Below are 13,147 nucleotides of genomic sequence, written 5' to 3' on the forward strand. Positions count from 1 at the left end.
GTTCGCGATCCTCGTCAGGGACATGTCGTGTGACGCTGTGGCCATGCTACGTCCACTTCTATGCCCACATATTAATATAACCTATTGGAGTCGTGGGCTGGGGAAATCTACCCCTCAATACCTTTGTTCTTTTCTTTCTCGTTTTTATTTTTATTTTCCTATTTGCGATCATGTCGTGTCGCGTCGGTCCTGTACCGTGTGGTACCGTGTGACGGCGGGCTAGAGCATCATCGGAGGTATCATGGCATTGTGTCTTCCAAATATCTGTGTACGAATACGTGTGAAACCGTGTGTGTGCATGTGTAAAAGAGCGTATAGGTAAGTGTGAGTAACTTATGTTGTATGTTCTCCTCCCTGTAACTCCCTGTAAATACTACTTACTAGGTAGGAAATCTTGGCGAGGCCGGCTTGCGCATAATTTTATTATTGTCGGCCGACAGATCGAAATACCATCTACCACAATCATATGCTGCGAATGCGGAAACCGGGATTGGGGAAAACGGACTGCTATCGAACCCTGTCGGGAAGAGTCTTCAATCGGCAGGTCGTTGTCTGGGCTTGCAGCTTGCATTAAAATCTTGCAAATCTAACGAAATACATAAGCTGCAGAGGGAAAAGGAATAATAACCCCTCACAGAATGATAACCATGCCTTGAAATTTCATGGCTTCCAATACTTTGCTTGTGTCTGCGGCGAGGGTGCATGCAGCTTATCACCTGTTCCTGACGAAGCCAGTTTCTGTTATTATTTTTTATTTTCTGTTTCTTCATTATTATTATTTTCTCTTTCCCTGCCATTCAGGGGCAATGAGTTGGGGGTTTGTAAGTTTGTAAGTTACGAAGAATATTTTTGACATACTGTGTTGTCTGCCCCGCGATTCACCACGATACACCACGTCGAACATCGTGACTAATAAATATCGTCAACCTCGTCTTCTGGGGTAACTCCCACACGATGATACTCTAGTAGGTCATAGAATAGGTCGCTTGTTGAGACAAAACACCGCAATTACCCCCTCCTTCGCGCGTGCCGCAGTATGCGTCATATGATAAATGGGTGGTTAGTAAAAAGCATCACGACCAGAAGAAACAACTCAAAACCCGTATGTATGTGTGTGCCTATGTATGTGCCTATCCAATGTAGGTACGTATGTATGTGTAAGTGATTCGTACGTAGAATGATTTGATATCGACCTCTCTCCCACTAACCTTACATAATGATTCTGTGGGGGTTGACATATAAGTACCACCGACGACAAGCACGTACCGCATGTAGGCCATGTAGGTAGCATGTATGCAGGTATCATCGTCCGAACCAACATACAGGAAAAATAGAGTGTAACTTCAACACACGGGGGGCCGGACCAACCCGGTACTTCTTCCTAGTAGATCGTTATTATAGCAACACGCACACGCATAGAGTTGAGCTGCTTCTGCATGGAGCCAACCATCCTGCGACTTTCTGGAAGAGCTCTCTCGAATGGAATTTTCCAGATCCTTATGAATTAAAATGATGCAGCAAATCCAACCCCAAATCTTGCAAGACCCCGTGTACATACAGGTACGGTTCTTGTCGAGACCCGGTGTTTCTACACGTCCACGTAGGCGGAGTTTTTACTCACGATGCTGGGGGGGGGGGGGGGTTTTCTCAATGACACGCAACCGAGGCAAGGATTCCCAATTTGAACAATGTACCTGGGTATGTCAAAATTTGGCGCTGATAGGCAGCAGAAAATGAATTTCTCGTATGTCAAAGTAGACGCGTTACACTCAGGGACAGACGGAATCTAGGAAGCTCTTCCAGACGAACGATCTATGTAGGTCTGTCTATACGTAGTAGATATCGCTGACCTGATTAGGTAGGTAAAAGTAAGTACTGTTACTGCATCTCGCGCGTCACTACATAATTTTGACAGATTGACAGTTTGACCAAATAAATCACCCACTCGATGAAGATTGGGGGCTAAAAATCATTCCCTATTATGCTCTTATTGCTCTGTGCTCTTACTCTGTATTACACTTACACTGCATTGCCTGTCTTAGGTAGGTATATCGTATTTGTAGAAGTATGTGTAATAAAACCCCCTTCTGATGTTCATAAAAACTTACGCGGCTAACCACAGCCCTATCCCAGCCAGGCATTAGATAGACTATTCGAATTCTTACTATACACATATGCATGTCGAAGAGGGGCAATAATATGGTCCTCCATTCAGACGGGTATTCCCTGCTTCACGAGGAAACCCCCGGTAGCTTCGTAATCCTGAGTCCATTGATAGTGACCAGAATGACCAACCCGTGGAGGCTTTGAATCAGCGCTAATGTCACTAGCAGACAACTCGGGCGACCACTCTAGCCAATTGCCAAGAGCGAGATCGTTCGAAGCTGTCGACGGGGCCGTTCCTGTGAAGATCGATTTGGCGCTCCACAGGACGGCGTCTTAAGTCTGATTCGTCTGATTCGCTATAAGACCTTGAAGAGTTTGGATCTGTTCTCGGTTCGACGGCTCTAGCGACTTAGGATCTGTAGGGTCTAGTAGCGGTTCTGGCCAGTGGCGGGCATGAACCTCGCAATTCGGTGATCATACGCGCTTAGACGGGGGGAACATATTGAAATGTATTGAGGGTATTTTCATCAACGACACTTGATTGCACCGCATCTATAGATGTTATGTGTCAATACATCCCCGGGGGCCCTATAGGCGAGTTTCGGAGGACCCTTTCTTCACTTACATACGCATTACGAACCTCATGTTTCTATTCCTGTACATCATCCATCGCGGAAACAGGCCGGATTCACTATCTGTCCAATATGATTTCAGTCATTTCATATGTGGTCTCATTAGTTTTTTTGTTATTAGGGTTGTATGGTATAGTATGAGTTGTATGTAGATTAGATGTAATCTGTAGGTAGGTTATAGAATTGTGTATTATTCATTGGGATGGGATGCAAATGGTTAATGATTGATGGTGCAAGTGTCCAAGTCTTGCATATCTAGCTATCGTAGCGCTATAAAATTGTAGAGTTGTATGTACCAGTATAAGTCGTGGAAAGTACCGATAAAGTACCCTCTCGTGACAGCACGTTTCCCACAAGCATCTTACACCTATCTAGGCGCTGCATATAGTGGGCTCCGCTGAGGAGTAGCAGGATTAAGTAGGAGTAGCGAGTGGCCTAGGTTTATGTAGTACTTATAGTGTCTGTAGCACCCTAATCAAGTAGCGTAAGTACCTTTTTTTAGGTACCATTTTAGCTTTCCAAGCTGCCCAGAGCCTTGAGCCCTGTAATGAAATAGTTGATTTTTAGCGCATTTAAAGATTTGTTGCCGGGCTGACGCCGTTAAAGCTCCAGAAGGTACCTAGTATTCATAATCTGCACTAATCTGCACAACCTGCACACCCCCCCCCCGTTGCCCTGTAACAAAAAACCCCACCATGCCCACCACGCTCACTACCTAGGTACCTACCTTTGGTACCTATGGATGGTACCTACATCCACTGCGCCACTCCCCTCCCAGGGCTCCGAAAAGAGAGCACTGTCCATTATGGACCTAGAGGAAAAAACCCCCGCTCCCACATTAGCCCGGCTAGCCAAATCTAGTACCACCCCGACCCCAACCCCAAAACCGGACGTTTCTCAGTAGTAGCCGCTTCTCCAACTGGTCAGGTTTAAACTTGAACTTTGTGGGTGGAAGTAATACCTAGGTACTATGGTAGGTGGTGGCACCGAACCAGGAATTTTTTTCCCTTTCTTTTCTCCTCTTCCTTCCTTTTACTGCTACTATTATTCGTTAACCTTACCTCACTTACAAAATTACTCACTATCTTTTTCTATTCTTCGGATTTCTTTCTCTCTTTGTCTTTGTCTTCTTCTTTTTTTAAATTAGTTTCTGTATAGAGGTATGGATCATCTCGCTACTTTTCATCCTAAACTAGCTGAAAAATCAGACCAGATGAACAAATAAAAAAAAATGAGACCATGATAATTCCCAGGTAGGTAATCTGAGGTAACCATGCCTGTTTTCTTTCTCGGTCTATCTTCCTCGTCTTCGGTTGTATTCACTCCCACCTGAACCTGATAGGTAGCTTGGGTGTGTCTACTATTGTGACATTGATGGCCTCGTCTATTCTCTTTTTTTTTTCACTCTTCTGATTTATTCACTTGTATTTGTTTTGTTTTATTCCTGTTTACATATCTACCTAGGTATACATATTCACACTTTACTTGGATAGGTAGTATTCTCAGATTATTTCGGTATCCACGTCCTTTTTTTTCTCCTCTTCGACGATATTAATACAGTATTATTACGTCTTTCTTCAGTTATCCTTTAATCGAATTAATATTTTATTTTATTTTATTTTTTACCCTTCTCCCACCCCTTTCCTTTTCGAGGTCATAGTTTAATTATACCTTCTCGCTACTCGCTATTCACTTGTCTTTCGAGTAGGTATCATGCACCTCGGACCCAGAGTTATTCTACGCTTGCCTGCCTTTTTACAAGGTACCAGTTCCCATTCATCGTCAAGCTGCAGAACGGGTCGATCTAAGCACTACTCTACTTTGTCTACCCTTACTTATGTAGGAACGGTACCTATCTCTACCTACGTACATAATCTACGTCCCCCCTACCTCTCTATCTGCACTACTACGAAGGCTACTACATCCATACATACATCCATACATCCATACCTTAATGCCTACATGTCTACATTGCATGCTACTACTATGGCCCCTACTTTATCTTTCTTAGCCATTCTAACCCCATAATTACGTCCCATTGCATCGTTCATCGTTTACGTATGTAGCGTATGTAGGGGAATAAGGTAAGGTAGGCTGGCCGACCACGGTAGTCTCTACTACCTACTCCCCTATTGTCTTGCTGCTACTACGTACGCTACTTATTACATATACTACCTACATAAGTAGTAAGTAGTTACTTAGTAGTATGTATCTGTTCAAATGGAGTATGGGGTCCATCTGCCTATATATCCTTGCCTCCTCTCCCGGGTCTGGCCCGTCCGGCCTCGTCTTGAACGACTTCTCCTATGTCCTCCTCTTGAAGTCCATTGCTCCCTCATAATGGCTTCTTTTCTTTAAATCAGAAATAAAAGGGTTTCTTTTTTAGTCGGTCTGTTGTGTATTATATTGTGTTCCCCTGCTCCGGCTCGTCTGTCCGTTCCCTCTCTCGGCTTGAAATCCGTCTCGATCCGAAAAAAATCGTTCGAGGTTGCCCTCTCGCTGGTGGGATAGGACAAACTCTCGTTTCGAGGTTCTTAGTTTGGGGATTCCTTCTTTCTTGTCATTGTGTCTGTGACGGTACACATATTCAGTACACACAATTTTTATCGGATCTTCTTACGCGACCCTCGAGGAAACACTATTGCCGTTATTGCGCCTCCTCCTTCTCACTCCTCCTGCTACCACAACTCAGCTGCTACAACCGCTACTACCACTATTATTACCAATAGTTGCCACCGTTGCATGGTCTCGGTTTCGTCTATTGTTCCTAATTCCAATATCCCGTTAATCACAGACGCGCGCGAGAGAGAGAGGAAAAAAGAAGACCAATCTGATTCACTTACCCCCCCGGTTTCCGCGCGTGACCATCGTGTCCGGTTCTTAGAAAATACCCGTTAAGCTATTTATTTATTAAAAGGCAAGTATTAAACCAAGTTTTCCTTTCCCCCTTCCTCCTCATCCTTCTTTATCATCAACCTCGGCCGATTTCTATTACGACTGCCTTGGAACTACCAAAATACCACACACACAACCTTCCTCGAGCATTGGCTTTCCGGGTTTCGTATTCCGGTTGCAACTACGACTCGATATATATCTCGCCTGTGGTTGCCATTTCAAGGAGGGGGGTTGTCTTTCACTCTTTCCCTCTTTTTTAAAAAAAATTTAAGAGGTCGTTGCCCCAGAGGACCCTGCGGCTCTTACAAACCTTACCACCACCTGACAACAGCCAACTATATCCCTGGTTGCTTCCGCAAACTTTACTTGACCATTCCCACTCACACCTTCCCTCCACAGTGAAACAACAGCTGACCCTGACCCATACAGTCTTTTTTAGTCGATAGATAGACTTTGTGGGGTGGCTGTCAAACAAATTCTATCACTTTGGGGGAAGCATTAACTCAGACGACCGGCTCGTATACACTACGTACACTGCATACAACCAATCCACTCACACCTTTTTTATTTATTTTATTATTATTATTTTTCCACCCTTCACCCTTGAACCCCTACACCACACACCCTTACACACTGGGCACATACCACATACGCATACATACACACACATACATACTCACATACATACCACGCACATACCACTTACCCACATCGACATCCCATATCCACACTTACACAAGACAAACGCCTCAACTGTCTATCCTAGTCCGAGTTCCTCAACCAACTTGGAATTGACTTGGTTTTTTTGGTTTTTTTTTTTTTCAAAAATCAAAAGAAAAGACAATCTTCTCAACTCCTAATAATACGTTCTTAACGTTTATCCTGGATTTCGAGAACCTCTTCGGAGACGATAGAGAAGAAAGAAATCCATGATGGGCATCGGTACCTTGCTCTCGGGTATTCTTCACCCAGATCTCAGCTTCGTATCTTCGCCGAATTTCTGGTGGTATCTATTTTGGATCTTGTGGTAAGTAATCTTTTATCTCTATAAGAAACGAAGAAAACTACGTTCTTTCGCTTGTGATTCCCCCTTATCCACCTCACATATCTAATTTGCCTCTAGGATACATCGATATCTACGTTTGATCGTTCATACGTTAAGCCATTGGTTCTACAAGTCGAAACCCATCCCAAGTAAACCTAAGTTTACTTCTCATGACGTAACTGTCATTATTCCTACTATTCACAATGCCTTCGAGGAGCTCGTCCCTTCTCTCAAGAGCATCCTAGCCTGTCGACCTCGTGAACTCATTCTTGTGACGACCGTGGACAAACATGTGGCGCTGGAAAAGCTCGTGCAGGAAAAACTTGTAGAGATTTTTTCAGCCACCAATATTCGCGTACTATTCACTCCTATCGCGAATAAACGACTCCAGGTATGCGAGGCACTCCCTACGGTAAGAACATCAATCACTATTATGGCGGACGACGACGTTACTTGGCCGTCAACTCTTATGCCTTGGATACTTGCTCCTTTCGAGGATCCTAAAATTGGCGGTGTTGGAACTTGTCAACGCGTTCGTCGTGAACCGGATGGGGATCTATCGACCCGCATTTTTAACTGGCTCGGAGCCGCATACATCGAGCGACGCAATTTTGAGATCTCAGCTACACATAACGTGGATGGAGGAACTTCTTGCATGTCTGGTCGTACTGGTGCTTACCGATCGGAAATTCTATCGAGTCACGACTTTCTCGAGGGGTTCAAGACCGAACGATGGCGCGATTATATTCTCAACGCTGACGACGACAACTTTGTGACTCGCTGGTTAGTAAGCCACCAATGGAAAACCTGGATTCAATACGAGCGAGAATGCGAAATCGAGACTACCCTTGAAAACGGCCTGAAATTTCTTTATCAATGTTCACGATGGGCTCGTAGCAATTGGAGAAGTAACTGGACAAGTTTGGTCCGGGAAAGATATGTGATTACGTAAGCATACGACCCTATTCCCCTTTTTTTTTTCCTTTTTCTCACTCTCCGCTGTTCCCGCTATCCCATTTCATAACATTCAACTGCGCCTCAACATGGTTGTCTGATTACCAACTAACAACTATTTTGCATAATAGCCAACAACCTTGGAGTACTTACGCTCTCCATATTGCGACCTTTACCTCCCTGGCCTTTGTTGTGGACCCTCTCTTGCTAGTCTCCCTCTGGTGGGGCACTGAAGGATGGGACTTGGCTGCCCGTCAGCGTTGGTTCTGGGCTCAATTCGTCTTCATGTTCGCATTTACCAAAGTCGTCAAGTTAATTGGGCTCTTTCGACGTAACCCGAGCGATATTGTTTTCTTGCCGGTTTCCATCATCTTCGGCTACTTTCATGGGCTTATCAAATTATATGCGCTCCTAACTTTGAATATGGTAAGAAATACCCGATGCGTAAGCCAACCTTGAAATCCTTGGGCCTCGCCGCTAATACAGTTCTAGACCTCATGGGGTAGTCGACCCGATGGTGATGCCAACGATGCTCTACGTATGTCTCCTCGCCCTAGAAGGAGCGACAGCATTACGACACCTCGACCTCGGCCAGACGATCTCGATCGTTCGTTGCATAACAACCACAATCGTATGCGAAATATCGGGTCGGTCTTATCTGAAAAAGAACCGCTTCTTGACTACGATAGAGAGCATGCGCCGATTACCGTGCTCGCGGGATTGTCATAATGGGGTAGTAATGACGCGTGGGGGGTTTTTCGCGTTGCGGTCCTGTTTATTCGGCTATTTCGTACGGATGATTATGGGCTGACAGCAAGACGTTACGCATTTACGATTCATGAGTGTTATATTCGATGATTCATTTCGCTGAAAGAGCTTATCGGAAGAGGTCAAAACGGTACTCTCCTACGGTATACTGGCCGCTGCCTGAAATATGGATAGTGGCCAATGGCTTTCAGGCTATAAGACGACATTCGTCTTCGGATCGTCGGACGGGTATTTTACAATCCACACACACCCCTCCCAAAAGTTTCAATGGTCTTGATTCTTTTTTATTTTTGACGAGGCGGTAACGGAAGGGTCTCATGACATATTTGCACGCATACACACAACCAACGTAATGGGTTTATGGCTCAGAACTTAGCACTGGTGTACGGCGGAGCGAGTTGGGAGTACTACTCATATTTGCAAGGTCACACTACTGTGCTACCTATTAATAGGACGGCTTCTACAGGACGGGCAGGTAGCATATTCATTTTTATGTTCTCTCATCTTTGTTTTCTCGCATCGCATTTTTTCGGCATGCAGCATTTTCGCGCTCGGTTTCTACCAAAAACAAAATGGATGGTACGGTCTAATTTTTATTTCGAGACCATACGGAGGTTTTCTGGTTGGAAGGCAAAAATCGGCAATAGATTGTGACTCTAGTCTGCATGGAGGTCTTCGGATTCCTCATAGATGTTTATTTTAGAGGGGTAATGATTCGAGACCAATTGTGCGAGGCCTAGAGAGAGAGACAGGAAAGAAAAAGAACGAGAAAAAATAAGAAGGGTCCTTTTTCACATGCAACTGCGTAATATGACATTGGCTGATCGAGACAAATGGTGTCGTACTGCATATAACATGTAGTAAGATTTTTGATGCGATGTGACTTGTACTTTTATTACCTATCCCAGAACTCGATGGGATGCAACCTAACCCACCCCAAGTTACCGATCCGATACCCCCGCGATATGCCATGTCGGTCGTGCAGCGGACAGGGACGACACGGCATATGCAAAATGCGACTGAACAAGACGCGAGATCAACCGCCAGAGGTACTCGTCAGGAGACTTGGTGTTGCACAACAGCAACGGCAGTAATCAATCTCTCAGGGGTAAACCTCCAGAGCTTACAAAGAAGCTACTTAGTTACTTGACCTATGAACCTAGAGACGAGTCGCGTAAGAACTGCCAAGCAGTGTGTCAGCAGCCAGCTGGACGGGGTTCTGCAACCCCCAGCTTTCGGCAGCGCCAAGCCATAGAGGCTCTGTTTACACATGCTCATAGGTTCTTTTGCGACCCAGTCGGATGTCTTAACGACTCGTCTACTCCCCTGGAGGTGTGGCACTTGACTTTTTTTTTTCTTGTTATTAAACATGGTCGTCATTTATTCTTCTAGGGATTGAGTCTAGATTGTCTAGCCTTACCGTATTCCTTCACCTTCACCTTGTGGGAGGGTACCTATCCAGGATTTTCAGGTGTATGTCCAACTTCGTGTCCCGTCAAGCTGAACCAACCAACCAACCAACTAGCAACCAGCCAGCCACATTTACCTATACAGGTGATTCTTTTTAGACCATTTACCTAACCTAGGTGTTACTTGCTACGTACTTAACCAAGTCGGGCATGTAAGTACTTCTGACTAAGCCGGGCAATCTCGGTCGTATACTAATAATTGCTGGGATTCGGCTACCAAGCCGGCGGTTACGGAGACATATTCCTCGGTTTACCATCGGGCTTTTCTGCCGTTCATCCATCATCTTATCTAGGAAACTCAGGATCGAAGAATCTCAGCAATTCCCCCGGCGACCATATCAGATCGGTACTTAGGTCAGGGTTATCGCGGGGCAGTGGCTTTCTTCGCTAATAATAAGCGAACAAATAAGACTGTACTCACCTAAGCTACCTAGGTAGGTTACTTGCCGTACCTGGAACCATGTAAAATGGCTTGATGAGGGGGAACGTCTCGGAACGCAAGGAGGAAGACGGAGATGAATAGAGAGGGGGGAAAAGAGGAAACCCGAGAATTGAAGGATATAATCTCCACTTCGTTATAACATTAACATGCTCACCTAGTCCATATATAGTTCTAGCTTTGATCCTGTGTAGATTACTCATGGGTAAACCCCGCAATTGTAATCTGAATTCGAATTCGTGATCGTGCTCAATGTTACAGTATCATGGTTCTTTTTACAAAGCCCAAGCCCGTTACCTTTCTAGGTCAACTTGGTACCTAGCAACTAACAAACGAACTACCAAAGATAGCGAAGTACTTACTAATTCCTTGCAGATATAGGTAAGTACCTACTTATCTGAAAAACGAATCCGACACAGTGGAAAGTTGCAATTAGTACTCTTTTAGTTCAATTATCACGAAGCAGTCTTTTGCTTAGAATATGATTTGATTTTTTTTTGCTTGATTGAGGTATCAATTGCTTAATAAACTCGGCTATGAATTCGAGACGCGGACCGAGGATGCATACGTATTCCCAATATACGGGCGTATATTTTTACAATAGAGAAAATGATAACCAACGAATGCGAATTGACTGATGATATATCACAATTCGAAACCCCAGCTTATCTGACGTTAGCTGTACCACCATGACTGCATGCCAATGACCTAGAACAGGGAAAACACGATCCCACCACTGTGGTCCAGATGAAGCTAATTTAGGAAGCAACATAAAAGGATGGTGTGGTCCTTGTCTAGACTATTACCAGGAGAAGCTACTTGCATGTATCGGCGGAGTTGAATTACAGATGTATGACTTTCTTCATTACCTATATACAGCTCTCTCTTGACGATTATTCGGATCGGATAACCCCCTGGTCTAAGAGCCCACCTAAATACCTACCTACATATTCAAATATAGGCGCTACGCATATATATGTACGTGTTTATACGTATTAGGCATGTATATGTATGACATGTCCATGTAGTCTACTGCAAGTTATACATAAAGGTATGGCGACGCCAAAGCCAACGCCAATGCGGTATCACTCGCATGTACAAACGACGCTAATGTCTTGAAGACGAACGAAAGGGAGGAGGGATGACACAACATACCTTACCTTACCCTTACCACCACGCCCGAAAGGATTCATATTATAATACTTCTGTCTATACCGCACTCGCCGACGGACTTTCGTTGCCGGCATTAGTGATTATCAACTAGCGCGGCGAACACGACCATGATGCATCTGCGCATCGCCAATTTCATCCAGAATAAGAGGGGGGGGCACGGATGAAGACGACGTCAACATTTATGAAGGAAATGTCACGAGAATGGCTATGGAGCGGGACTTAAGTAATACATGTTCACGGGAACAGAAGAAAAAAAAAAGCGAGATAAGTCACGATCCCCCGATCTTGGTTCTTCCCGACTTTCGCGTGAGAAGGATTCTTGCTTAACCAGGTAAACGAGATGGAGAAAAGGGCTGACGAGAGATTATCAGCCATGGTTGAGTTTACCACGAGATCCCGGCAAATGAATCACTAGAACCCTGCTAGTTCAAGATCCCAAAGTGATCTCTCCAAGGACCTCTCCTCGATCGACGATCACATCAGTGGACTAAGCACCATACTACACTATGCTAGCGAATAGGTTACATAGGTGTGGGTAAGAAGGGTGGAAGTTAGGTCGCATAAGTATTCTGCCTTATGCTTATGTATATATGTAAGGTGCATATATGACGAACTACGAATGTCGATCTTAACACTATACATCCTATACATCTATGGTTGACGGTGGATTTGTTAGCTCTTTTACAGATGTCCCATACAGGGCATACAGGGGCAGCCCACCAGTTTTTAGCATCTATCTCCCAGGGCTGAGACACCTCTAGCACCACCACACCCTCTTTCTCTCCGGGTCTTGTTCCCCTTCCTCGCTAATTTTTTTTAGGTACCTAGGCAATCAATTAGGCGCTTACTAGCCTGTACGGGTTTCTGGATATGCTAGGTACCTAAACATGTACCGCTTAGGTATGAGTGTGTGGGAACAACCACTACAGGTATTACCACTGCCTACCTAGGTACCACCCCCATCCCTTTTCACTCTTGTGCGCGCGCTATACAGCATACAGTACTAGTCAAGTACTACATACCACACCAGCATAGTAGCGTATGTAGTACTACCGAACACCATTGTGTACTACTGCGCCGCGCTAAATCATGAACCACACAAAAAACCCTGGACGGTTTGCAACCTCGCGAGCCGCGCTTAACCACATCCTCTTGGACCTGCGTCTTCGATCATGCACGATTTTACAAATAAGGGTGGGTGGCAGGGTAGATAGTTTTTAGGGGGGTATCGTTCGCGTGCGTCCACGCTATCTATCGAAACCCCTCTAGCTTGCTCTCGAATTGGTATGGTGTCGCCAATACCTTCATGTACCGTGCGGTTTGTCGAACTTATCTCCCGGCATCCTATATGCAGTTGGTTGGCGATATCGCAGCGGAAAACACGAAGATGTACAGCTCGGAAGAGACTATGAACGCATAACACAGCGGTTAATAAGACAAGAGTGCATACGAAGCGGAATTGACAAGTGAGATATCGTATATACCTTACCAAATATATTTTTTTTCTCCAACCTGTCCCAACAGCTGCGAGAGGACCGTCATGATGACGACAAGAAAAACGAATGGAGAGGGTTGGATTCGAAATCTCAATAAACCTCGTGCGAGACTGGTCGATCGAGATTGTCTCGGAGGATCAGGTCTACTTGGCGGCCGGCGTCATGTTTCC

General features: G+C 44.9%; 1 protein-coding gene across 1 annotated transcript; it reads left to right on the forward strand.

Annotated features, from left to right (window-relative positions):
* The first annotated feature begins 6,099 nt into the window (after positions 1 to 6,099).
* F4822DRAFT_66690 (glycosyltransferase family 2 protein) lies at positions 6,100 to 8,561 on the forward strand. Its single transcript, XM_051463831.1, has 4 exons — positions 6,100 to 6,660; positions 6,757 to 7,626; positions 7,764 to 8,058; positions 8,125 to 8,561. Exons 1-4 carry the CDS (start codon positions 6,563 to 6,565, stop codon positions 8,359 to 8,361), a joined length of 1,500 nt encoding a protein of 499 aa, XP_051310097.1. The 5' UTR covers positions 6,100 to 6,562; the 3' UTR covers positions 8,362 to 8,561.
* The last annotated feature ends 4,586 nt before the right edge of the window (positions 8,562 to 13,147 follow it).

This window comes from Hypoxylon trugodes (genome assembly GCF_022578975.1).
Source record: "Hypoxylon trugodes strain CBS 135444 unplaced genomic scaffold F4822scaffold_10, whole genome shotgun sequence".
NCBI lineage: Eukaryota > Fungi > Ascomycota > Sordariomycetes > Xylariales > Hypoxylaceae > Hypoxylon > Hypoxylon trugodes.

Bases quoted from the DNA above. Each gene is read 5' to 3' on its own strand.
- F4822DRAFT_66690 (XM_051463831.1), top strand. From the start codon at position 6,563: ATGATGGGCATCGGTACCTTGCTCTCGGGTATTCTTCACCCAGATCTC. The intron at 7,627-7,763 runs GTAAGCATACGA...TTTGCATAATAG, and splicing joins CGGGAAAGATATGTGATTAC to CCAACAACCTTGGAGTACTT. The intron at 8,059-8,124 runs GTAAGAAATACC...ATACAGTTCTAG, and splicing joins CGCTCCTAACTTTGAATATG to ACCTCATGGGGTAGTCGACC.